Source organism: Antennarius striatus, chromosome 2 (genome assembly GCF_040054535.1).
Source record: "Antennarius striatus isolate MH-2024 chromosome 2, ASM4005453v1, whole genome shotgun sequence".
NCBI lineage: Eukaryota > Metazoa > Chordata > Actinopteri > Lophiiformes > Antennariidae > Antennarius > Antennarius striatus.
Genome location: NC_090777.1, coordinates 25539439 through 25565628, shown reverse-complemented (window position 1 = coordinate 25565628; position 26190 = coordinate 25539439). Strand labels below are relative to the sequence as shown.

Sequence of the window (26190 nt, the reverse complement as noted above, 5' to 3'; positions counted from 1 at the left end):
CATAATTGATTTAAGCTGTTGCTGTTAGCAGTTAAGGGGAAGATAAGTTACGATGTGCGCCTTAGGTTCACAGTTGACAAGTTTTCAACCCTGTTTTGTTCAGTAAACTGTTTGAAGTTCAGACGAGTTCCGTCTCTCTTTTTTTTTTTAAGTTAAGTTTGGAATTACTGCTACAATATGTGATCCACTGTGAGACCTGATTCTGATGGGAGGACATTGATGACATTCTACAGTCCTGTAGGACATGTTAGTGTGTTCATCCTCTGGACACCATGAACACCAGCAACACATGACATGACATGACATTAGTTCACAGTGGTGGACACACCCACTGACTTTGACCTCTGCAACCAGCTTCAAGTTGAGGTGAATCAGACTTTAAAATGTTCTCTGTGATCTCCACAAGTTTGTTCCTCACTGTCCTCTCAGGGCTTCCGTACATAACGTCTCTGTGCTGAACAGCGTCAGGAATCATTGAACTACACAGATGGGATGCCGTAGGTTTATTTAAAGTTAAAGTACAGGTGTATTTCAATTCAAATCCATGAATGTTAATACAGATGAAATCCAAAGAAGCTAACAGCTAATAGAGGAAAGAGGAGAACAGAAGAGGAAATGAAGGAGCTGAATGGGACAGATGAACGTCTTCCTCTTTGAATTTCAGCTCCATTACAGCCCACACTTTTCTGCATTCTGCTTTCATGCAGTGAGGACACGGACCTGGAAAGGAACAAAAACATGAATTTAAGCTGAATTCAAACGATAGATGGCACCAAACGTTCTATTTGCTCTTTGATAAACAGCTACTTGCTGGATCAACTGTTCATTAAACTTTAATCAGGAACACATGACATCTGGCTGGGACTTAAGTCAGTTCATGATTGGTTCAACACAAGACTGTTCTAAGAGCCATTTTGGATTGAAAAATATTTCCTTTACAGACAGTACATGTTGGGTTGGTCCTTAAAAATTCAGAGAAATCCCTTGCACAAGATTTTCTTTTGGGATTAATGAAGTTCAATTTCATTTCATCTTAATACACAACACCCAATTCCAGTATATTTAAACATATCAGTCAGAAACTCTTGGAGAGCCATAACAACATAACAGCACTTTTTTAAAGGTCCAGCAATGCTTTGGTTTCACTTAGATCCCAGTTTTTAGGGCCAAGAGAAAGTTATTCAGCAGTGGACAAACAAGGAACTGGTTCAAAATCAGCTTCTGTCCCTGAACTGACTTTTTTCTCAACCTTATTTGGTAAAAAATTAAAAAGTGAATTTACTTTTTTACCACCTGATACTGCGTACAGAGTGAAACTGACCTCGAATCTAGTCTTCAAAGCACTCATAGATTACTGTCAGCCACTTGAGATATCCTACACACGGATCTCCCAGCAATTTATTGCTCACAACGAACTCACAGGTTGAGCCATATCTGCATCTGTGGATGGAGAGAAGTGTGAGACTAGAAAAATCAAAATTGTACATAAAGTTTCTATTTGTCTTGTTTTTTAAACATACATTGAATGAAGTGAGACTTTCTTCTTGCAGTTTGTCCCACTGTCCTTAGTGTCCTTTCGGCCATAAGTAGCTTTATAAATCCAAATGGACTCTCTCTTGTCTGACAAAAAACATCAAGGATACACAGATGAAAGAATTCAGTTAATATAAGATGGACTTCAATTAAATATTATAAAGAGAATAATAAATTGCGGTCTTACCACATGTCAGGTGTATGGTACTCCCCTCATGTGCTACAGCGTATTCTAATCAATGGACAAGGAGACTATTAGAACAGACTGTCCACCACATTGTCTTCAATAGAACCAAGCAGAGCTGGCAGCTCTTTTGAGTTGCTTACTTTGACACCGATAAGCCACCTCCAGATAATTGGGAAAAGTGGCACAAGGGTCTCCAAAGACACTATCTCTTGCTGCGACGGCACAGCTGTCTTTTCCTTCACAACTGTGGATGCATAATGATGTCAGTACATGTGAATCGTGGGTGATCCTTGGGAGAATATGACAGTGGATGTCCATGAGCAGATTTACCTGGCAGATAATTTTTTTTTAACATCTTCCCCGCAATAGAGATGGGGCAGCTTTTCTCCGTTTGAACATGTCTGGATGTCGGCACGCCCATAATAAGCGCGATAGATTTGAATAGCATTGCCTTCACCTGAGAAAACATGAAAATAAGCTGATATTTATTGGGTTATGATGATGCAAGAATGTGCAGCTGGACGCTCTCCTGATGGCTGCCAGACAGAAGCATGTGAACAGGTGCCGTTAAATTAAGATTAAAAAGATTAAATCCTCTTTATTCATCCACACAGTGGGGAAATTATCTTTTCCACTCCAGTTTTGTACATGATTCTGATAGGACGACATATATATATATATGACTAACACATATATATATAACGTGTATATATGTGTTAGTCAGAGTACACACAAACATCTGTGTGTGTTGGGCCTGTAGGCATGCAAGTAATAACAATTTGTACAGGAGAGATGGAGGGATGGGTCGCGACTTCGGGGTGCGCCCCAATGAGCAGCTTGTGGGGGGGACAGCGGCAGTGGCTGGGAGGTGAGCTGACACCTCCCACTGTCAGCTCACGCTCCGAGGATGTCTGGCGGGAGCGGGAATCGATGCCGCCGATGGCTGGGCGATGTCTGGTCCCAAGACGTCCGCTCTACCGCTGAGCTACTGCCGCCCCAAGAAGTGTGTGAAAACATAGCCTCACGGATGGAGGTAAAGTCTGTTTCAGTTGTTGATGTGATTAAATTTTGCATTGTAGAGACCAGCTGCTAGCAGAGTGATGTAAGGTCAGCCATGTTATCACTTTTGTAGCCAACAGCAATACATGAAAAAATGTCCTGATCATCCATAGGTACATGTCCTTATGATCAGACTGGTGTGTCTAATGTTATCAGAATGAACAACATGTATTCAGAATAAGGAAAATTGTGATCTTACCACAGTTTACCGTTGCAGTACTGTTTTCACAACCCACAGTGTGTACTGTTAAAGCAAAAAAAAAAAAATCAGATTAGAAATACTGCACTGAGCACACCAACTGTATTTGTTTCTGTATTTGTTTCACTGAAATGCAGAAACGTTGACTTATTAACTTACAATAAGGTAAGCAGAAATGTCTGGTCTCCAGGTATTTGGAGGTGAATTTACAGGAATTTGGGTCATCAATGGATTTTATTGGTATTTCACACACCTGCCTTCCATTGCAGCTGCAGGAAGTAGATAAAAAAAAACCTAAACATTCATTCATTTATTTATTTTTATTTAGTTACTTAGCAGAGTCAATCCGGCGCTTACCGATCACTTAGAGTGAAATAAGTGTCCTGTTGAAGACACCAGTTTTTCCAGTCATCTGTATTCTCTTTGCCTTCACTGCAGGTGTCTTTGTTTGAGCGTCCATACTTTGCTTCGAAAATAACGATCACTCCAGTCTCTGTTGAAAACCACAAGTCAACAGTTATTACCAGTATTATACATTCATTAAAGGAGATACTGTAGAACATTTCAAACATTTTGTCAACATGCTGCTGATGTGTTATTTTATTCTTACCACAAGTCATTCTGTGAACATTTTCAGGTTCACCACAGGTGAGTGTGTAAACAGACTCAACCAAAGAGCCTGTAAAGAAATGTGTCGTCTTTAAAAAGAATTTCTGAATTTTCAACAATTTGTCTTCAATACCACCCACGCAATTACAGTTAAGAGCAATGGTTTTTACATTAAAAATATGCAAAGGTGAAAATGTGATCAGATTGCATCATCTTCATTCGTTGGTCTCTCCTGATTGGTGTGTTTCCAAAAGAGGATGGGCAGACAGATGGATAACCTGAAACCTCCAGGTCTGCAGCCATTATATAGTTATTACCACAGGTTGAAAAACCCTCTACATGTTAACAGAATCAGTTTCCATCCACTCACACACACTTTACCTTTTGGTAAAAGCACACACACCAGGCCTGAAAAACAAACATCAGTTGGTCATAACTACATAAAGAGAGTCATTAAAATGTTAATATATAAAGATTATGGTAAACCAAACATAAACAACAAGCTTTTGATTTGATCTTTTGTATTTTAATCATTAACTTCTAATGAAACAACTTCAGAAATAAAATCCAAATATTGCTGAAGATAGGAAGCTTTGTTCTGCTTCCATGGTGACTCACACAGAATGGTGATGAGGCGGATCATGGTGTCAGGAGATCTGCTGGTGGGTCAACAGAGGGACTGATGGTAGACGGATCTGACACAGCTGACATTAGACAGTTGGTAGAGAACAGAACCAGAACATAGAAATAAGATCTGTTCCTACAGGACGAACCACCAAAGAGAAGAGAACTCCTCTCTGGACCGAAGGCTTTATGTCCAACAGTCCTGATATTAGATCCTCTCCACACACCTCAAGACTGTTACTGATGTTCATTAACTTAAATTTAATTGCTAGCAATCAGTACACCAAAATAAATAACCATGTACACTAAAATAAACTGCTAAAAATATACAAACTGCATCTTTTGTGAATCCAGGACAACAGACCCACCTCCTCTCTCCTCACGTCGTTTCTTTCATCCTCTATTCATTGTCAATGTGATCAGTAATTCTTCACATAACTGGCAGATAGGAGGTAAAAATCTTACTCTGCAATGATGAAGATGATGATGATGATGGTAATGGTCTTGAAAGATGCGTCGGCTTCTAATGAGGCAAAATTCGGTACAATGGCATTTTATTAGTCCTGATTGGTGAATATGGATATTTCTCCTGTTTGACTTCAAACAGATCCTGGAGATAAACATATTTAACAATATTTTCATATTCAAGCCCTGAGGGGTGTTCACACAAGACCTCGTGTTTAATCCTGTTCACCCTGGGAAGATAGGGAAAGCACAAACACTTCAGGTTGCTTCGCCTTCTTACACCCATTAAAACCGTTCCCACATTCTCAAATGTTTACATTTGAAAGACAGAAGATCAGATTTAATGTGCAGGAGTTCTGCAGGCACGGAATCAATGTTGTCTGACAAATTAAATTTAAAAAAAGATCAATTATTGCATGGCAAAAAATAATCATCACATTTACCACAATAAAATCCACAGTACCTGTAGTTGCATTCTGAACAGAAAATAGTTGAAAATCAGATCCACCTGAATGAAGTCCTGTTTTTACAATCATGCATCAATAACAATATATTGATTTACCGGTTTGTAAAATCAGGTTTATGAGGAATAAAGACATTTCCTCATAAGACTAAGTTTTAATAAGTTTTACTTTCATTTCCCTCCAGAAATAAAGCGAGGAGTCCAATTCTGTGGCTCTTTAATCAACATTATATCTTCAGTGTGGTCCACTGAACACATAGTCATGTAATATTTTCTCCTTTTGCAGGTATCTGTTGTCTCCCATCAATGAAACTGTGAAGATTGCTTAAGAAAATTGTGTTTACTTTCAAACAGCCTTGTTGAACAGTGTGACTCTGACAAAAGATCGTCTCGTCATGTACAGCCAATGACCTGATGTGACCTTTCTGCTCCTCCTGTTTAAGGATTCCAGTGGCCTTCTTCTTACAACACTGGGTGGGCAGCTCCTTCATGGAGGGTAGTCTCATCCTGGTGATGTGCTGAGCACACTTGACCGTCCTTTGTAGAGCCTTACATTGGGGGAGTGCAGCCGCCGTACCGGGTGGTGATACAGCCGGTCAGTATACTTCCTGTGGTGCACGTCTAGAATCTCCAGATTATCCTGGACACCCCGTTGAGCCTTTTCAGGTTTTGTAGTGGAGTCTGTGGCGACCCTGAGTCAGGTCCTCACTGTTTTGGACCTTGAGGAAGTTGAAATCATGTCGTCATGGAGACAGGGAAGAGGTGGTGGCTGTCCACTGAACTTAGAGTCTTAAAAGAAAGGCACACAGGGATCTGGTCAGTCTACGCTGGGCATATTCATGGTGTTTAGGACTTAGTTTTCGTGGAATAAACACCTTCTGTCCTGGAACACTTCTGTGTTTGTTCTTTTGGGACTCAAGAACATCTGGAACAGCCTATTGGAATATTGATATACAGCCTATTGGACTGTTGGAATATCTCTAGTGGATTATTAACCTTATAGGTGGGTTATTGAGACATAATTAGTGAATTTAATCATTTTTATAAATTGGATGCGTCAGAACTATTGGGAATAATATTTCATCCACTGAACTTGTTATTTAAGTGCAACAGGATCAAGAAAATCTGGTTCATGGCGCCGACCTTGTGTGAAGATCACGCCTCCAAGTCATCAGTCATGTATGCTCACCCCTGCTCAACACAGAAACAAAAATCAACGTTCAATTTGAGTATTAAGACAATTAGCAGGACAACAGACTTGCTAAGCTAGTTAGCATTACTTAGCATATACAGGGAGAACTCATAAATGGTTGATTTTCCTGTAGAAAAATATGTTTAAATTTAACCATTATGCAGTAACTGACATCAATGTTCAACTGTCTGTTAAAGCGCTTTGAAATGTCTGCTGATGTGTTTAAGCGCTTTATAAATAAAGGTTGATTGATTGATTAAACACACATGGAATAGTTTGAACGGTCATAAGAAGATGAAGCCAGCTGAAGTGTTTGTGCTTCACTCTTCCAAGGGTGAACAGGATTAAACCTCGAGGTCTTTTGTAATCACCCCTCAGGGCTTGAGTAGGAAAATACTGTGAAATATGTTGATCTCCAGAACCTGTTTGAAGCTAATCAGGATAAAAATCCTAATTAAAATCTTTATAAAACAGGAGTAGTAAAGCACCAGTTCAACAGAAGCCAACGTATTTTGAAAGCTCGTCATCATCATCATCATCATCATCATCATCATCATCATCATCATCATCATCATCATCATCATCATCATCATCATCATCATCATCATCATCATCATCATCATCGTCATCATCATCACAGAGTACGATTTCTTGTCAGTTATGAGTGTTTCAAAGTGAAAGGCTGGTCTCTTCAGTGGAGAGTCAAACATTTTCAGGGTATAGATGGGGAAAAATGCAACATAATAAAAATATTATATAATAGTATAATAAATTCATAATAAACATTATGGATATATTCATAACAAAGCATAATCTTCGTAGCAGCAGCCAGTACAGCTTCAGGAAGAATCACTCCACTGCATTAGCGCTGACAGAAACTATTGATTTCATCACCGATGCCGTAGATCAAAAGATGTACACCCTAAGAATCTTTATCGTCCTCAAAAAACCTTTTGACACAATTTACCATGAAATTCTAACTGAGAAATTGGAAAGATTTGGATTTAGGGGTACAGTACTAGAATGGATAAAGAGGTACTTACATAACAGATCACAATATGTCACATTGGGAGGGAGGACATCAAAAACACTAGACATTGCGTGTGGGGCAGACATATAAAAGTAGTTTACCACCTCTATTTTTGAAAAGAGCCGTAAGAATTATCCGCTATGCTCATTATAGAGCTCACACAAACCAATTATTCATAAAATATAAACTACTGAAAATACATGACATCATAAGCTATAGAACTGCTCAACTCATGTATAAAACAGCCAATAATTGTTGACTACAAAATATATTAGTACAAATTCAGAATAATAAATCCAGCTATCAACTGAGAGGAAACACAGCACTTTTACAGAAGATAGCAAGAACTAAATTAAAAACATTTTCATTATCTTTTGTCAAACACTGAAACAAACTGGACAACGAAGTTAGGGATCTAGGAACTCTATCTGCCTTTAAAAAAAGCTTCTAAAAACTTGACTTTGCAAGTCAACTTCTGACGTAAATGATGGTTAATATCTCAGATTACTTACTGAGATATTAACCAGATTACTTACTTGTCGTAAGAATAAAATAATAACACATCAGCAGCATGTTGATAAAATGTTTGATATGATTTATAGCATCTGCTTAAATCATGAATGTATAATAAATGTAATAACCGTTGACTTGGATGAACAGACCAACGTCCTACAGGACTGTATAGCATGTCATAAATGTCATGTCTCTTTGCTCTCCTGTGACTTGACATTAGAGCCACCTGGTGGTTAAAATTCATGGTTTTCAGTGAAATATCTCCACATCCAATCAGACTTTCTTGTTCCTCGAAGAATGAATAATAACACGTCAACTTGATTATCTGTTTTTCAAATCTATACATTATAATTGTGTTTTATCTGATACAGTATAAGAGTTTCACTGGTGGTGACCTGAATAAATTAAGCAGGGGCCACCAACCTTTTCTGCACCAGGGACAGCTTTGATGTTGGCTTTCTTTTTTGGACCGACCTTCAAGGTTCGCCAGATACAGCAAAAATATCATGGCTTGCATAAAAACCAATGTTAAGATTTCAACCAGCTGATAAAGAAGATCTGATGCAGTTGTCAGTATACAAATTTTATTCAAAGGTATTTTCATATTTCAGCAATATTCAGTAGAATTTAGGAAAGGATTTCTTTTAATTCCCATTGAATACGGTAGAAAAGAGCAAATATAGGAATATCAGACTTAGAAAAATATCTGCATAGACAGAAAGACCCACAGAAACGTATTTGTCTCCAACACATGGCTGCACCACACACATCAGGAGGAGACAAAGAGGTTGATGTATTTATTATTGTGGCATACCCCATGTCCACAGGACACAGCAGACGCTGGACAGACACCAGACATCGTCTTCTCTATGGAGTCCCTGTCAGGAGTGTTTTATGAAGCCCAAGCTGGGGGTGTCCATCAGACTGTCCGATGGAAGCACTTGCAGGAACAACTTTTCATATAAGCCTCTGAAGCCCCAGGAGCAACTGGAAGATCATTAGGATGTAAACATTAATGGTCCATGTCATGGGAAGGAGTGACGCTGAGGGTCGATCACAAAACTCTTGTGTTCCAAAACGAGACAAATTCTCCACACCGATCACTTATACTGAAAACGTACAACCAAGATAAGTTTCACGGAAAAAAACATGCAGAAAAAAAACATACTCATAATGTGAACGCGTGATTATAATATATTATTTATATCATCATGAGCTGATATTTTTTTAATCCCCTAAAAGTACCAAGATATCAACATTAAAGTTTGAACCAAGACACAAGACACAGGGTTATTTTAAGAGGAATAAATTATAAAGATGTTATGTACAAGACTGATGAGCATTGCTGATATTTACATTAGGGCTGAAGATGCCAGCGGCTTTTCTGTACATGCTGTTTGTAGGGGTGGTCTGCCCCCTACAGGCCAGAGGAAGCAACGACCAGGAAGAAGCACCCATATTTCCAGTGTTGGACCACAAATGAACCAAAGAGGGGAAAACTGACGCTGATTAAAAATAGAACTCTAGAAAGGTCAGAATTTAACGGAGATGATATTCACCTCACTTTAAACTGAATGCTCAAAAGCACCTCGGAACCCGTTGGTGAGTCGGTTCTGTTGGCAGACGCAGAATCTCAAGATGATTTTTTTGAGAGGAAGAGCAGCTTCTTCATAAGAAAGGTTAGTTAGGAAAATACACCTGGACTCAGTACAAGAGTACAAAAAGAGAATTTCATTGGCACAAAAGTCCTTGCAGCAGAATTCTATCTCCATCCTGAGAGGACCCCCAGATATCAGTAGCCATTTGTAAGAAAAGTCATATCAGAAAATACAGACGCTCTCCTCTTCTTTGAGTTGTATGTTGGTCACAGCGATAATCCGAACTGTTTGCCTGGGGAGCGAGAAGACGAATGGATCTAAAATGTCACAGCGTTTGGGGAGGCGGAGCTTGGTTCTCAAACTGGTCACCTGAAAATATTCCAGTTGATTCGGGGTTAATGAGGAAACGAGGAAAAGTGAGGACCGACAGAACGCTTAATGTAAATTCCAAATAGACATTTCAGGAAGACGTTCCATCTCCAGTCTCCTGTGTTCGACCCGTGTCTTCATGTCGTAGCCCCAAAAACACACCATCAGTCGGCTGCTTTGAGTCAGGAGCAGGTGGGGAATGTTTTAATGTGGGTACGTTACAAATACAAAGAGGTGGCATGATCCCGTTTGGCTGTTGGGGTGACGAACACAATAAAGTTTTACACTCAGATAAACTCAAAATAACACCACAATTTTAGCCTTTTCCTTTGAAAACAGTCCCTCGAAGCCGATCGGAGGAGGTGAAAACGACTTTGGAAAAAAAAAAGGCAGGAAGTAAATGCTTAAGTCCCAGTGACACTCCTCAATGCCAGAGAGTTACTGATTGTACCCAGGATGTGGCTTTAGTAGATGCACAGTTTCAGTTCTGCACATGCATGGTGATGCATGCAGAGGCTGAACCAGCTACAGGTTCTCTCCTGGCTGGTACTGAGGCTCGGTGGAGGTGAAGTAATCCTCTAGGAAACCCTGCAGATACTCAAAGGTGGGCCTCTCCTCAGGCTCCTTCCTCCAGCAGGTCAGCATCAGGTCATGCAGGGACTCGGGGCACTCGGCCGGGCACGGCATCCTGTAGCCCCGCTCCACCTGGTCCAACACCTCCCGGTTAACCATGCCTGGTAGAGACAGGACAAGAGCACTCAAGAATTTGGGTGATAAAAGAAATCGGTGTGACAAATAACCCTAAAGAAACTCGTGCTTGCCTGGGTAGGGCACTCGGCCTTTAGTGGCTAGCTCGGTTAGCAGCACTCCAAACGACCACACGTCAGATTTAATGGTGAAACGTCCATACAGAGCCGCTTCAGGAGCCGTCCACTTAATGGGAAACTTGGCTCCTGCAGGAGGATGAATGTAAATCAAAAGTACATCACATCATCTGCATAAAGGCGTAAAGTCATTAAAGCAGCGAGAAGAAAAACCGATGATAGCTGACTTATGTTTTAGCAGTCACAAGCTAAAAACGGTGGTTAGCCACAGAGCTATGATAAGCACAAGCTAACAGCTAACGCCTTACCTTGCCTTGCAGTATATTCATTATCCTCAATGAGGCGAGCCAGACCAAAATCCGCCACTTTACACACCAGGTTATCTCCAACCAGGATGTTGGCAGCTCTCAGGTCTCTGTGCACGTAGTTCATCCTCTCCACATAAGCCATCCCCGAAGCAATCTGAGGAGGAGACCAAGCCCTGTGATTGGCTGAAGTGAAGGAAAACACCAAAGAGACTGATGATCTGTACCGACCTGTGACGCCATGTCCACAAGCTGCGGGAGGCGGAGCATCTTCCCCATGTCACCTTTCAGGAAATCCAGTAGACTTCCTGTGAGACCAAAACTGAAGGTGAGTTTAAAATCTTCCTCTGATTCATACATAATTAAATAAATTGAATGGTTTTTGACTTGAGCACAAATGATAAATGGCTGAATGTCATTCTGTTAATACATAAAACTATTTTTTAAGTAAGTAAACCCCTTAAAGATCAATTTCTACTTGGCTGTTGATGAAGACAGGTAAAGTTGATCTGTTTCCTGGTTTCTCTTGGAAGTATTTAAAGGTGAGGTTGTGACGAGTCGCCCAGCTGACCTTGCCCCATGTACTCCGTGACGATGTAGATGGGCTCCTCAGACACCACGGCGTAGAGCTGAACCAGCTTCTCGTGTCTGAGCTTCTTCATGACCTGAGCCTCCTGGAGGAAGGCCTCGGGCGACATGGTGCCAGGTTTCAGGGTCTTTATCGCCACCCGCGTCGTACCGTTCCAGGTTCCTGACAGAGACGCAGTGATGTGGTCATGGGAACTAAACCTCAAGTAAACTACAAGAACAACTTTTTAAGTAAAGAATGGAGAAAAAAAACTTCTTTATTCCCTTTGGTCTCCAAACGGTTTCAAATTCAAGCTGGTCTGTGCTTTCCTATTTCTGTTTTTGGGTTTCTGGAGATGAGACGAGACCACGGCGCTCGGCTTACCCATCCAGACCTCTCCGAAGCAGCCCTGTCCCAGCTTCAGGTCCAAACGGAGAGACTCCCTCGGGATCTCCCAGGCGTCCTTGGACAGGCCTTGAGTCTGAGGCTTCAGGACGGGACAAATTTCCGTCAGACTGTGACACAATCCATCGGCGTGTTCTGGGACACACAGGAACATGGAGGAGTGTTAGAACAGGACAACCAGGCTTCTATTAAAAGCAACCAAGCCCGAATTTCTGTTGGACTCACTGCGGTAGTGGTTGACCAGCTGCTGCAGGTTGCTGAACTGTGTGCGTGAGGTGATGTAGAAGCCACCGCTGTCCAGCTTCCTGATTTTGTAGTGCTTCACATTCAGCCCCTTGGTGTTGTCATAGTCCAACACCGATAGACAGTAGGCACCTGGACAGACAGGATCATCATGATGTATTTTGAGTTTATAATCCTATTATTACAAGGATGTTTAACGTGTTACTATTTAATTCTAAAGCAAATGAACAACAGTCATTTTGCTCTAAAGGAAACCGAAGCGTTCTTGGTGACATTGCCTGTCATCACCACTAGAGGGCGGTGCTTAACAGATGAACCCTGCAGCCCAGGGTGGTTCCTCCCCCCTGTGAGTGTCTGAACTGGGTGATGTGGTCTGGAGATGTTGACCTAATTCTGTCAGAATCCCTCCATCCAGCAGCTTCCCTCCATCCGTTCCACTCCTTTATCACCTGATCGGAAACGACGGGACTACCCGTCAAACACACACACCTGTGCAGAAACCACACACACACACACACACACACACACACGGGGCCAGGTGAACCTGCGTCTACCTATCAGAACCATCTCCTCCAGAGTCCCATCTGCCCGATTCGTCCCACTTGGCCTCCACGCCGCCGCCTGATTGGCAGGACTCGGCGGTACCCAAAGGCAGAAGACAGCTCAATGCTACAGGAAGGATTTGGGTCCTACTTGGTGAAGAGATTCCACTGGTGAAGCTTAGAGAACCCACCAGAAACTAACGTCTCGTGGAACAGAAGAGGACGGGGACGAGGAAACAACCATGAAATCACTCCCAGCAGCTCGTAGCCCCCAGTCGGGATCCCAAACTGGTTTGAACAGGAGTTACTGGAACGCTTTGCTCTCCTTTCAGAGGAAGTGGAACAACTTCAGACACACGCAGGGTTTTCCTATCAGGGAAAAATTTTCAGCCTTCAGCCTCTCACCGAAACGCAGCTTCAGCTTTCAATACTGAAAGTAATGCTTTCAGATGACAGGAAGTCTGATTTATGGCTGTAAGAACTAAATACATACGTTTATCAAGAAACATTTAAATGCTCCAAAATATCAGAATCAGACAGATGCTCAAATGCATCTTCAGATCCTGAAGATCCAAAAGATCCAAAAAGATCCAGAGTCACTGCAGAATTTCAAACCCTTATTTCTCTTCTTTTTCTTCTTTCTTTTTTCATCTTCCTCCTTCTTCTCCATTTCTTTCTACTTATTCCTTTCATTCTCCTTTTTTCTGATTTTCCTTCTTCCTCTTCTTCCTTTCTTCTTCCTCTTCTTCCTTTCATGCAAATACCTCCATGAAGAACGAGGTGTGGCTTCGTCCACGTGGCTTTATTTCCTCATTGGGACGAAAGGGTTCTGATTTTTCTGCACTGGGCTCAACGTGATTGTTTAAGAGTAAAGAATCCAAAGAACGACCCAGAATTAAGTCATCCCAGTTTGAGGGACGTTATCTGAGGCGTTTCGATCAGACCCGACTCCTCGTCCTGTTTTTACCTTTGGTGGTCTCGCTCTCCCGCACCAGGAAAGTTCCTCTCCTGTTCTCCAAACTTAGCAGCAGCCTCTCGGAGTCACGGCGGGTGATTTTACCAAAGTACCACCTGATGAAGTTGGGAGAAAATTTAAAAAAAAACTTTGTTAGTGAGGGGAGGAAGACGCATGTGGAAGGAAGACAAGAAGCGATGAAGCGTAGATACCCAGATCATAGTCAAGCCCACAGAGCAGCAGCATCTTACCTGGACTCTAAAGTCAGTCTGAGACGACTGGAGGGGCAAGAAGCAAAAGTGAGAAGCCGAGTTAGATGGTTAGTTGTTTTAATGAGCAGGTTAGCACGTAAGGATCAGCTGTGACACATCATCCAGGTTAGAGACAACAAGACAACCAACATTTATGCAGCATCCTCATTTCTTTGCACAACCAGACAAAGAAGATTCAATAAAAAGCTACAGCTAGCAGTTTGTTAGCCCATGACTCACATAAGAAAAAACCTGACGTCTCTTTCTCAGTCAATCAGCCGTTTCTTAGCATGCTAATGTTAGCCTCATGGGCTAGAATAGAACAGCTGCTTCCTGATGAAGTTCTGATGTAATCTTCCAGATTCTAAGTGGAAAATATCAAAATATCTTTATTAATTTGGGTTCCAGGAAGAGTCTTTCAGTAGTTTGGGAGATGATGTTGTGGAATAAATATTGGTACCAATGATGGTCCTGGATTGGTTGTTTTAGGCTGATTACTGGGAGAAGAGATTTGGGCTTAAATGAGTCTAAAATTCCTGCTTAGCATCGCATTTTAAGACATCATCGATCCCATTTTACACCTGACAAGAATTACAGGTATCCATCTGAGCCTCGTCTTCAAACTCACACCCAGACATTAAATCTGATTCTTGCGAACACAGACAGACAAACAGATTTACTCTTCAGCCTGGATGGAGTCGGACGGAGCCACGTAATTGCTGGGGATGTAGCCGCTCTCTCCGGTGGTCAGGGAACGGGCCAGCCACCAGTCGCCCTCCCTGAACAGAAGACAGGATAACAAACACACAGCTTCAGCGTGGCGTGGTGCATCACACACACACACACACACACACAACAAACACAACACAAAGGTGTGTGACTTAAGGGGCTGCCATTCATCAAGCATCTCTGACCTTTACATTTCCTTCACAGCGAGGAGAAGCTTGATAAATACCAGGGACTCTACTGTTAATATGAGGAAATGATGTCATTGCTTACAAACATGCAACTGGGGGGGGGGGGGGTGGGGGTTAACTATATGCTTCTCTATCAGGGAGTGAGCAGCTGTAGTTTTGCAGCACTAGATTCCCGTAAAGGTAATTGATCGTAGCTCTGCAAGACTTCCCTCAGCCCTGAGGTTTCACAGGGAACGGGTGGAGTCATGTGGTCGGTGTTGTTTTTAGTCTATTACAGGTGTGCTTCAGGTGACGCACAGAAAACACACACACACACACACACAGGCAGTACAGTCAAATACAGTTTCAGAGAAGCTTCACAAACCTGCAGTTCACCTTCCTCCTATTACAAATGTGATGGTTTGTGATGGAGAAAGGAAGAAGAGAGATGGGAGTGAAACGGTGGAAAAAGAGACGAGTTACAGAAACAAGATACAACCTATGCTAACGCTAAAGCTAAAAATCTGAAACCAAAGGGTTACATAACAGGGACATAGAGAAAGAGACGCTCAGAGGGGACCAATCAGAGAGCTGAGACTCGACAGTCCTAGGATGGATCAGATTCTGGGGGGGATTCTTGACCCAGTAACAGTCCAGGTCTCTGGCTTAAGGGGCCCACTGCATTTTAATCCACCATTGTGCTCGGCTCCGCCTTCTAGGTCAGCAGTTTGCTGGGCAGCAAAACTGGGGGGCGGTGGGGGGGGGGGGCAGTTCTACAGTATATGGTTCACTGCACCTCTATTGATTCATAGCATAAGCCTCAATTTGAAAACAGACCTGCCCCCCCCCCACCCTCCACCTTCCTGTCTCCCTATCGCAGGTTAGATTTGTGCTAACGGGGATTCCCACGGCCACGCCTTCACAGAGAAGGACGTGCAGCTGCATGGGTTAAAAAAATTTTTTAAAAAGTGTCCGCTGACACCAAAATCAGGCTGCTGAGCCCGTTACTATGGTTACAGGAGGTTTCAGAGCACCAATGAGGCACCGTCTCTGGCTTCCTGAAAATGTTTGCTTTTTGTTTTGTGATGACATCTCATCAGGCTTCAAAGACGTGTCCCTAAAAAGGTATAAGAGCGAAAATTTGACCTTGACCTAGTTTTTTCAAGGTCAAGCTTGTGATCAAATTGTCACCCCCTTGCCTCCTTGAATATAATACCTCTTGTTTCGTCTCTCTATCTTATCCGGTTCCTGAGATGTGTGCAAAAAAAAAATGTACAAAACGTTGACCTTTGACATTGACCTAGTTTTCTCAAGATCAAGGTCATCATCTCATTTTCATCCCATTTTTGGTGGACGGACGGACGAACACAAACACTCGCCTTTAATCCTGCGTCTACTGTGGACGTGAAGTTACCTTCCGTGAGAGAAGACTAGACTATCACTCACTTCATGTGAATAAAAGGTGAGAAAAGACAAGAGTTCGAGGACGTCTGAGGTCTTACGTGTTGTTGACTATCTGCAGGCGTTCGCCCTTCCTGAACGACAGATCTGATGCCGTTCTGGACTCGTAGTCATACAGCGCCACAAAGGTGGTCACGCCCCCTACCAGGAGAAAACGTCCGGTTACGACCACAGTAGAGAAATCCGCTGGATCCGCGTTCAGAGGGGATCCTCACCTGCTAGCGTGATCCGGTTGGGTGAGGCCACGCTGTTGTTGTCCACGCCTCCGAACAGGGCTAGCTCGGCGTTGTTGGTCATGGACGAGTTCCCGCCGAGGCCCCCGTCCACATTGGGGCTGCGGTTGGGCGTGACAGACTGGTTGGAGTTGAGGTGGTGGCCCCCAGCTCCTCCACCAGAGCTTAAGTTGCCTTCGAAGCTGCGGGGTCGCTGACCTCCATCTTTGGGTTTACTCTTGGATCCCCCCATGACCAAGGCCTGCGGTGCATTCAAGGGCAGAGAACAAGTCTGTCAAACAGGATATTAAAAGGAAACGTGACTGAAGACAAACAGCAACAGACTCGAAAGACTTTCTCTGGAAAAAAACGCGACCCGCAGAAATGGGCAGAAACCAGAAACCACCGCCCTAAACCCGCTGAGACGGGTCCTCAAACCTGATCCATCCATCCATTCATTCATTTTAGCCCCTGACATCCAAACCATCAACAAGTGATGGTTTGGATCCTCTTCCTGGTGGGGGTAACATAAAAATTAAAATAAAATAGATACAATAAAGAAACCAAATACAGTGAAATCCAGGTCAATGAATGATTAATGATTGGTCATTAATTGATTGATTTGTTAATTTTCCTCAACAGGATAGAAACGGATTGACCTTTAAAGTCACGCTGCTGAATGTTAGCGGTGAACAAACGCGGGGTTTATTAGAGTTTGTTGGCTGTAAACAGTCGCCTGCTGCTGCAAACAGGCGGGAAGGGACGCCCGAGGAAGAGGAGGAGGAGGAGGAGGAAGAAGAGGGCAAACAGCCACGACATTGAAGTGATTGGGTTTAATCCCCGATGAGAACACGTCCATAAACTCTACAACAGAAGCAGCGACCGGAGCAGCTTTCGTGATTCTTCCAGATGAAGTCACTCAGCGACACGTCAGTGACTCCACCTCTGGATGACATGTGACATCATAAAGCGAGAGCCAATGAGGGCAGGGCAAAGGTCAGGACGCCGGTTTGGCTCTCTCTTTGTTGAAGCTTCCCCGGCCGATCCGGGATCAGGAGGCATCTCTGATGTCAGCTTAGCGTGGGGGGGGGGGATCACTGCGCTAAGCCGGGGGATCATTGCAGCGCTCCAGCCTGTGCTATGATGGAGAGCAACAGGGGGTCAGCTAAGAAATGCTAATATAAGCACCGAAACAGTCAGATAAGGGGGGGCCTTAAGGGTCCCTGTGATAAGCAGAGGGGGGGGTCATGGTGCATATTGATGGTGTCTGCTGGTTGAGGAGGCTGCCGGGTTTTACGCCGGACTCCATCACACGCCAGCCAAGCGTCTAATCCTCAGCGAGAAGCGGGGGCTCGCAGTCACATGACGCAGCAACATATGGCCCAGTTTTTTAACCACGAAATGGAACGCGGCCATTCTGGAGGCTTCCTGAGCTCCCTCCTTATTTCAGACGGAGAATGACATCCATGAACCCCCCACCGGAGGAGGACCGGCGATGGGAGGATGAGAGCAGCGATGAAGGGCGAGGATTTGGTTCAAAACATTCCAAATGGGGGGGAGGAAGTGAAGAGGGGTTAATGTGGCGGGCCAGTCGATATCTACCCCTGGGGCACGTCTGCTTTTTTGTTTTTGTGCCCCCCACCCCCCTCAGCAGATTGTTGTCATGGTTCATAAGTGGCTGTAGGTGAAGTAGGGCGGTGGTGGGGTGTGTCAAAGCGTCCATGTAGAGGTGGAAAAACCAGATCTTGGGGGGGGGGGGGGGTCTTGGCCCCAGCTAAACCAATGAATGAATGAATGGGGAGGGTTGTGTTTGGTACTCTTTGCAGCCAAATGAGCACATAATTTAAAAAAAATAAAATTATTTCATTTTGATTGAAATTTTCTTCTTTTTTTTTGTCATTCAAACATTTTTATTTTAATTTTCCCGTCTTTTAGCCCCCAAATATAAATTAAAAAATTTTTTTTTTTGCATTTTTAAAAACAATTTTTAAAAAGTTAAAATCACCGACAGACGGTGTTTTAAGTTTCAGGGAAACGGAGAGATGGACCTTTATTGTCCTGCCTGTGTGTGATTTTTTTTTTTAGCTGCTAACTGCTAACTGCTAACACTGCAATTGAAAGACTCCTTGCAAAGAAACAACAGCATGCTAGTAGAGCTGAGGTGTAACAGCAGGAAAATCCCTCTGGCAAAACGGCGGGAGGTTAGGAGGGGGGGGAGAAAGTGGGTGATGGGGGGGGGTTGCTTAATTATGCATCAGATCTGACAGTGAATTCCGAACCCTTCTGTCTCCTGGGATCCTGCTGAAGGGAATCTCGTCTCACGCAGCAGCTGCTCGTTCCTCCTTCCGTGTGAACGCCAACCATTAACGACGCATCCTGTTCATAACCGAAAGGATGTGATGTCATCCGGCCCTCTGGGCGGGGGCGGGCCGCAGGTCCGTTTGCCCCAAAACAACGGGCGGCATTGTGGTGAAGCCTCACTGATCTCCGTTTCATCCACGAGTCGTCAAACATCAGGAGCTTCAGATGTTCTGGAGAGCCAACCGGAGGGGGGGGGGGTGGCGGAGCTCTGCTATGTGGACCGACGAGTCCGGACTCGCGCGTCTTGATGACATCTACAGTCGACCCCTCGCTGCTGCACGGAGCAGACGTGTTCCAACAACACCCTCTCCCTTTAAGACCTGAACGCCCCGGGCGCCAGGTTAAAGGTCACCTGTTCCCACCTCCTCACAAATCCACCTTCACTAGATGCTTGTGTTTCACTGGACCGACCTCACTCCAATGCTAACATGCTAACTGGTGACGGCGCCGAAAAACCGCTTCAGGAAGTCTGGGGAGAAAATGGCGGCGGGTGTGGTCGCCGTCAGGACGGCCCCTCCCACAAAAGACAAATTGGTATTTCGCGCTCGTCCAGCTCCCGATCTAATCCAGCCACGTGTGTCCCGTCCAGATTATCTACATCTACTTTCTAATCCCCCTCCCCGTCAGACGGAGCGATGACATTCTGTTGTTGGCGGTTCCCGCCGCCGACACGGGGCCTCGAACGCAGAGACGAGACGGGACGGACCGGTCGGACGGCCACGCCCACAGCCAGCCGCTGTGGGAACGCAGCTCAGAACGGCAGGAACCGATCAGGGTTTGTTGAGCTGCACACACACACACACACACACACACACACACACACACACACACACACACACACACACACACACACACACACACACGTGCGCCCCAGCAGGTGGGCCGCTTCCTCCTTCTGAACAAACACGGGTTCCGTGTTTCTGTTCTCCATCAGCAAACATGAAAGCGGGAACCGGCTGCGGGGGTGTTTGCACGCCGGCCCCCGGCTTTCAGTCCAGCCACACTTCCTACTCCTTCAGGAGGTTGATCATTGGACACCCCCCACCCCCAACCCCCCAACACGCCCCCAATGTTTGGAGGTCCAAGGGCAAACAAGCCCCTGGATGGCAGCACTTAGTCCAGCGTGCTCCTGTTGCGAACACACACGGGGATGGGGAGGCAGTGGAGTCAATATTTACCACCTCATACCCCCCCACACATACACACACACACACACACACACACGTTGCCATGGAGGCGATTCCGAGCATTCCTTGGAGCAGCAGTCTGCACAGATGCAGGGTCGTTGTTGGGAACGCCGCGTGCTCCATCTTGACGAGGGAAATTCTCCGTCTCCCTAAATTACGTGGGACGTCTGTCACGTCCAGAAAGCATCTGGGTGGGGGTGGGGGGTGGGGGTGGGGGTGGGGGAGCAGAAAGGGAGGAGGTGATGTCTCCTGGAAACTCTTTCCTTGGTGACGTTGGCGGTTCCGCAGTAGAAACACGGCGTTTCTAATTGTGAGCCTTGGACGTGTTTCTATATAATAAAGCATCCCATCGTGCGTTTGGATCGCCAACGCGACCTTACGGTCATGTGATAGGTCTCTGGGCGCCGCCCGCCCAGCAGCTGGCCCGTCTCTCTTAAAGCCGGCGCTTACAGAGGAATTTCTGTCCACGTCCCAACAACAAACACGCCTGGCACCGACGGGGTGGGGTGGGGGGGTCACGGATTTTCTGTTATCCCTCGCTCCTAATCTGAGTATGACATACATCAAATTATTTTTGGGATTGAGGCTCGGTAAGAAAATATCTGGGCCGTTTCAGACGAGGTCACGTCACGACGTCTTATCGGAACAGGAAACAGCAAATGGAAAGGAAAGTTAAAGAGCATTATGGGATGTCTAAAAATGAGATGCTATCGGCATGCTAAAACGTCAGGCTAGCTTAGCATAAATAAGGGTAAAAAAGTGAGAATAGCTCTCCTGAAGACGCCAAGATGTCGCCAGGCACCAAAATATAACACCAGTAATCAATCATTCCTCGCGGTTAATGCGTTCCAGGACCACAAGCGAAAAATAAAAATTCCGCAATATAGCAACGAACTATTTATTTCATTATTTACGGTAATTTAAACGTATATGAACTGTCGCACAATATAGTTTATTTCACTTAATAAGTCTGTTAAACGTCTCCATCCGGTCCCGATGCTTCCTCCACCTACAGGAAGTGTCCTGATGAAGGTTTCCCAGAGGTCACACCTGTCCGGGTCATGTGACTCTCACCTGACCTACAGCACAGAGCCTGGGTGTCGCTGTCTGAGGTCTAATCCCATCGATGCCCCCCCCACCACCACCACCACCACCGCCTCACCTTCCTCCAGACTGGGCGTGGCGGGCGTTGCTTGGACGAGACACTACTGTAATTTTCGACTTCGTGGGGTTTAACATTAACCAACAGTTACACAACCTAACCCGTCACGCTTCCTCATCCGCCAGGGGAAGGAGGAAGAAGCGCGTTTTACGAGGCGACTGTGAACTCCACGCCAGACGCCGTGTTCCGCTTTACGTCGAAAAAATCGCTCAGCTGTTCTCCTGTCAGCGAGTCGCCACGCAAATCCAACGTCACCAACTGAAATGCGAGGCGTTGGCGGCCCCGCTCAGCGCCGTGACTGATGCGACGCCGCCAGCTGGGCTTCACAGAATTCTGTCAGCACGGGAAGTGGCGAGAACCTGTCCGGATCGCTTTTGTGGAGCTTCGTATCTTCTCCTCTCAGATAAATGTGGAGCTGTGGTCATGTGATCGTACGAGAAGAGGAGGGAGAGGAAGGAAAAGATAATCCTCCAGAGCTTCCTTTACCACCACCACCCCCACCCCCAACACCCCACATGAGTCCCACTCCCACGCACTATAACGCTCTTCCTCCTCATCATCATTTCTCAAATCCTTTCAGGAGATCACCCCCCCCCCCCCCAAAAAAGCACCCTTAAAATCACTTCCTTGCTCTGCAGAGACTCAGCCACCAGAGGAACCAGGAGAGACCTCCACAGGTAGCAACGAGGAACACGCCCCCAGGTGAAGGCTGCTCACTGGAGCCGAAGCAGGTGTGCGCGTCGGTCTCTATGAGCGTTGTGGGTTCGAGCCGCGGCGTTGGATCTGAGCCCAGTCACGGCTGAGGAATGCAGCGAGGAGCAACAGGCGAGTTCCAACTCCTCTCCGGATCGCACAGCCCAAAGCAGGAATGCACCAGGGAGCAGGCATAGACCCCCCCCGCCCCCCGTCCCCACCACCACCACCACCATCCCGGGACATACGGATCCATCGGGCGTCCCTGAACGCCACACGCCCATTAACCGTTGGGTCAGGGAGGGGAAAGGCGGCCTGGACCAGACTCAATCAGCTTGGAAGGGTGTTTTATTGTCAACAGTGAAGGAAACGCACGCCGAGGGCATCGAACCAACGCCGTTCCGTCTCTAACAGCATGATCGATTTATTCTGAATGAAAGAGAAAAGAAAAAAAAAAAGCATGAAGAACCAGGTTTGTCCTCCAAACAAGACGAGAAGAACGAGTCAACGACGGCTTCAACCTTCAAGACTGCCACGCTCCGTCATCAGATTACACTCTGGACATTTCCATAACAGCCCGGAGGACGAGAACCGACGCAGGCCCGGTTTCCTCCTTCTCTTTAAAGCGTCTCTTTGTTCAGAAGGAGCCCGATTTCAATATTCAAATGGAAGAGAAGCGGCGAAAACAACACAGTGAGGAAGATCCTGGAGCTTTTTTTATGAGGCACAGAGGAAGAGTCGAGTCAAACACGGGTCACCACGACAACGTTCAAGGGTTCGAATCATAAGGACGGCCAAAATGGGTTTTATTTATTGTTTCTAAATGAATTGTAGGAAATTTATGGAGAAATTTGGTCCAAAATCACAGATTTCAGCTCAGATTCTGGTTCAGTTTTGGTCCTCGCTGAATGTCTTTGTGTTGGAGACAGATAAAACATTTTTCCTGATCAAAAATGGACAGACTGGTCTCTCCATGAAGGCAAACTTCCCATTGTTGGGTCGGACTCGGTGGAGGTGGACCAGTCTCCGTGAGGACGCCGTATGCATGCAAACGACGGCGTCCACAGAGATCCTCAGAAGACGGGGGGCATCCCATCATCCCGAGCGGCTGCAGCTGCGCCCCGCACAAAGCCGCCCATAGAGCATCTCGGTAAATGTCAAAGAGGCTTTTCCTGTCGCAAGAAATGTGCCTGGTGTGACGGGAACGAGGCTGAGACGCTTTTCCACAGAGGCAACAGTGGGTGGATTGAGTGGAGATGGGTGGCCTGTACCCCCCAGTGCCCCCCCCCACCCCCCAAAAAGCTGAGGGATAGGAAGTGGCCTGGGATCCTGGGAGGACACAATCCCTCCTCTGTTGGACTCTATCAAACCACTATCAGATACTTCATTCAAATGGACAGCGCAAACACACACACACACACACACACACACACACACACACACACACACACACACACACACACTCTTCCGTGGCCGTGGATGGGTTCGTTCTCCCGTTTTTCCTCCACCGGGTCGACGACCGACACCAAACCGGGACGCCAACGTAGAAAAGCTTTGAAAAGAGGCCGACAGATGAAGCCGGGCGGGACGACGAAGAGGACGAGCGAGGGAACAGGTGGCGCCGGCGGTCCCGTGCTCACACACATACACACACACACACACACACACATACACACACATGCCCCTCAAACTAGCCGGGCGCTAATTAGCAGCGAATCTGGGCCAGAGCGACAGAAGTCTAGAATCAAAACACATGAAAAATTCAGAGGGTCTCGTCAGCGGGAAGCCTTCACAAATCTCATCCTCATGTTTTGTGCACCAGAAAAAAAGAAAAAAAAAGTCTTTCTCCGGGACGCTGAAGTGGGTTCGTGATGGGGTGGGGGGTGGGAGGTGGGGGGGGGACACACACGAGTGTTTTGTTTGTTAAATACTCCAAAACCAAAAGAGAATAAAAACTGTCCCAGCAGTGAAGAGGCTCACACAAACCACAAGTCAGATGCCGTCCTCCCGATGGGGGGGGGGGGTGGGGGTGGTGGGGGGCAATCAGACGCTCCCTCTACCATCTCACAGCCCATTGATCCTCATCTGACCCGGAGGGAAAGTGGGACGCCGATGATGAACTCCACCAAATGGCTCCAGAGCCGCTTCCCATGATGTCATCGCATCCTAAAAACAAACTGTCCAATCACAGTTTTCACCCCCTGAACGCCGCTGTCTGACCTTTAACCCCTGGCCTACTTGGATCCAGACCGGATGGGGATGGGGACATCGTCTGGAGAGTAGAGGGGGGGGGGTGATTTTTGTGGGGATTAACCAACTGATGATGATCTGGATCAGAACCAGGACTGTTTCCTAACGGACAAACGGTGAAAACACACCCCAGTCAGAATGCTTGGCTGTGACCCCCCCCTCCCCTGCCCCCAAGAAACAGACTCCCTATAGACCCACCCCCCCCCCCCCTTATTTTTATCACACAAAGGCAATTCTGGAAGTGGAAGCGACTCGTCTTGAGGCCGGATCGCCTCCCGAAACAAGCGCCTCATTGATCGGGTCGCCGTGCATCACCCTGACGGACAGACCCCTCCAGTCTGGGGGGGGCGGGGGGGGGCAAAGAGCCCCGTCCACCGCCACGTTGCCAATTAGCAGGAATTTCTGCCTCAAGTGCCACTTTCCAGCAGTCCCTGACATAAACATGGACGGCTTTCACTGAAGGGGCATTCATGGGATTCCAAGCAGCATTAGGTCTCAGGAGCCACAATGGCCCGTCGGGTCGGCGAGCGCTGGGTAGCACGGTTCACCCGCCGCCGCCGCCATCAGGACTTCCTGGGGAAACTGGTGACGTTTGGGGCTTTGCATAATGAGCGTCATGTGATAAAATCGTTTATGCAGGCCTCTAATGACGCGGAAGCTGGATTCAGTCTCCTGACGCACCGACAAAAAGGATTTTTATTTGTAAAAAGGATTAGAGACAGAAAAAAAAAACCCCAGGATGTTGGGTTTTAGTGACAGATCTTCACACCTCTGATGAGAAAACAGGTTTCACTTTTGAAATAAACGTCAGCTGGTCTCAGGTCGGGGGTCGGAACTAAAAGGGGCCAACCCAGACCCAGAGTTCTGGAGGAATGTTCCCTAAAAATCAGATTTCATGTGATCGTACTGTAGTTCTAAGATCTCTACCACCACCTAAGAGAGGATGGAGGAAGATGGAGCCTTCGTCCCTCCCACAACATTTGAATATTTCTTGTAGCTTCTCTAAACCGACTTAATTCTGAACTTTTTCTGCCTTAGAACTGAAATAATTTCTAGATTTTTACACTTTCTTTTTAACCCCGCCTCTCATTTCCCTTCTGTCAAACACTTCCTTTTTTTTTTTTTTTTTTTTTTTAAACCGGCACTCCTTAAAAAAAAAAAAAAATCAATCAGGATGATTGATTATTGATCATCTGAAGCCCAGGAGGAACTCAGGGATAGCAGCTGCCGGGTTTCTGGTTCCACCCAGGAAGACTTGGGGAACCTGAGGTGGGGCAGAGCTCCACGCATCCCGGCGGGACGCCTGGGTCAGGCCCCACTGGTGGGACTGGGAGTGATCCGATCCCCAGTAGGAGATGAGGTGGTTTCCGTCAGTCTGTGGTCGGATCAGAGCCCTCATTCCACTCTGTGGACGGATCCACGGAAATAACAAGTTTACGCGACTCACCCGTGATGCGCGCTACCGGGGATCTGGCGTGGACGCTCTTCACCGATCTGCAGGGCGGCTTCACGTCAGACCATCAATCAGCTGGTCGGAGGCGCGCACAGCCACGCAATCCGGGGCGATCGGAGACGGTCGGTGCCAAAGCGAGGGGCAGACCGGCGGCCAGGGATCCCATTCAACCGGAGGCGCTCCGGTGAGGTCAGGACCGGGCACCGATCGGGATCCGGGGGGACATTTTCACTGCAGGGTGAATCAAAAAAATCCCCAAAACGCGGCTCCGACGCAACAACTGTCAGCAGGGAACACGGAATGAAGACCAAAACACTGGGGGGCGGCGCCAGGGGCGGGGAGGGGAGGGGCCGCACGCTCAAAATCCAGCTCTGATTGGTCAGAGAGTTTCAGTCAGGATGGGGCTGAATGGCGTCTGTTCGGGTTCCGTCCTCACCTGAGAGAACAGGTAGAGGTAGTCACGTGACAGCAGGAAGCAGGAGGGTTCGGCCCCCTGCTGGATTTTAGTTTTATTGATCAAATAAATTAATCCGATCAATCAAGATCAGTTTAATTCATTAATGTTTGAGCAAATGTGTAAT

The 26190-nt window shown here is 46.1% G+C and overlaps 2 protein-coding genes across 5 annotated transcripts; both read right to left on the bottom strand.

Moving 5' to 3' along the window:
• Window positions 1-500: 500 nt before the first annotated feature.
• LOC137614106 (L-rhamnose-binding lectin SML-like) lies at window positions 501-5735 on the bottom strand. 3 transcript variants are annotated; one of them, XM_068343647.1, is made up of 14 exons: window positions 5717-5735; window positions 4677-4734; window positions 4206-4291; window positions 3969-3995; window positions 3589-3657; window positions 3336-3471; window positions 3138-3247; window positions 2979-3023; window positions 2051-2177; window positions 1861-1964; window positions 1721-1765; window positions 1521-1620; window positions 1322-1440; window positions 501-720 (listed from the first exon to the last, which is right to left on the bottom strand). In XM_068343647.1, exons 3-13 carry the CDS (start codon window positions 4228-4230, stop codon window positions 1329-1331), a joined length of 900 nt encoding a protein of 299 aa, XP_068199748.1. In that variant the 5' UTR covers window positions 4231-4291; window positions 4677-4734; window positions 5717-5735; the 3' UTR covers window positions 501-720; window positions 1322-1328. The 3 variants fall into 3 exon arrangements, with proteins under 3 accessions (XP_068199748.1, XP_068199757.1, XP_068199766.1); XM_068343656.1 differs by lacking the exon at window positions 5717-5735 and having other exon boundaries at window positions 4206-4266; XM_068343665.1 differs by lacking the exon at window positions 5717-5735 and having other exon boundaries at window positions 4206-4282; window positions 4677-4712.
• Window positions 5736-8449: 2714 nt separating this feature from the next.
• Window positions 8450-25911, bottom strand: src (v-src avian sarcoma (Schmidt-Ruppin A-2) viral oncogene homolog). Of its 2 annotated transcripts, XM_068326089.1 has the most exons (13): window positions 25604-25911; window positions 16507-16765; window positions 16333-16432; window positions 15216-15233; window positions 14615-14713; window positions 13696-13799; window positions 12169-12318; window positions 11923-12078; window positions 11542-11721; window positions 11202-11278; window positions 10974-11127; window positions 10663-10794; window positions 8450-10575 (listed from the first exon to the last, which is right to left on the bottom strand). In XM_068326089.1, the coding sequence occupies exons 2-13, from the start codon at window positions 16754-16756 to the stop codon at window positions 10367-10369; spliced, it is 1629 nt and encodes a 542-aa protein (XP_068182190.1). In that variant the 5' UTR covers window positions 16757-16765; window positions 25604-25911; the 3' UTR covers window positions 8450-10366. The 2 variants fall into 2 exon arrangements, with proteins under 2 accessions (XP_068182190.1, XP_068182198.1); XM_068326097.1 differs by lacking the exon at window positions 15216-15233.
• Window positions 25912-26190: the final 279 nt, after the last annotated feature.

Bases quoted from the DNA above. Each gene is read 5' to 3' on its own strand.
- LOC137614106 (XM_068343647.1), bottom strand. From the start codon at position 4,230: ATGATCCGCCTCATCACCATTCTGT. The intron at 3,658-3,968 runs GTAAAGTGTGTG...ATTTCTTTACAG, and splicing joins GTGTGTGCTTTTACCAAAAG to GCTCTTTGGTTGAGTCTGTT. The intron at 3,248-3,335 runs GTAAGCGCCGGA...TACTTCCTGCAG, and splicing joins TATTTCACTCTAAGTGATCG to CTGCAATGGAAGGCAGGTGT.
- src (XM_068326089.1), bottom strand. From the start codon at position 16,756: ATGGGGGGATCCAAGAGTAAACCCAAAGATGGAGGTCAGCGACCCCGC. The intron at 16,433-16,506 runs GTGAGGATCCCC...TTCTCCTGGTAG, and splicing joins CAACCGGATCACGCTAGCAG to GGGGCGTGACCACCTTTGTG. The intron at 11,722-11,922 runs GTAAGCCGAGCG...CGTCTCTGTCAG, and splicing joins CTTCGGAGAGGTCTGGATGG to GAACCTGGAACGGTACGACG.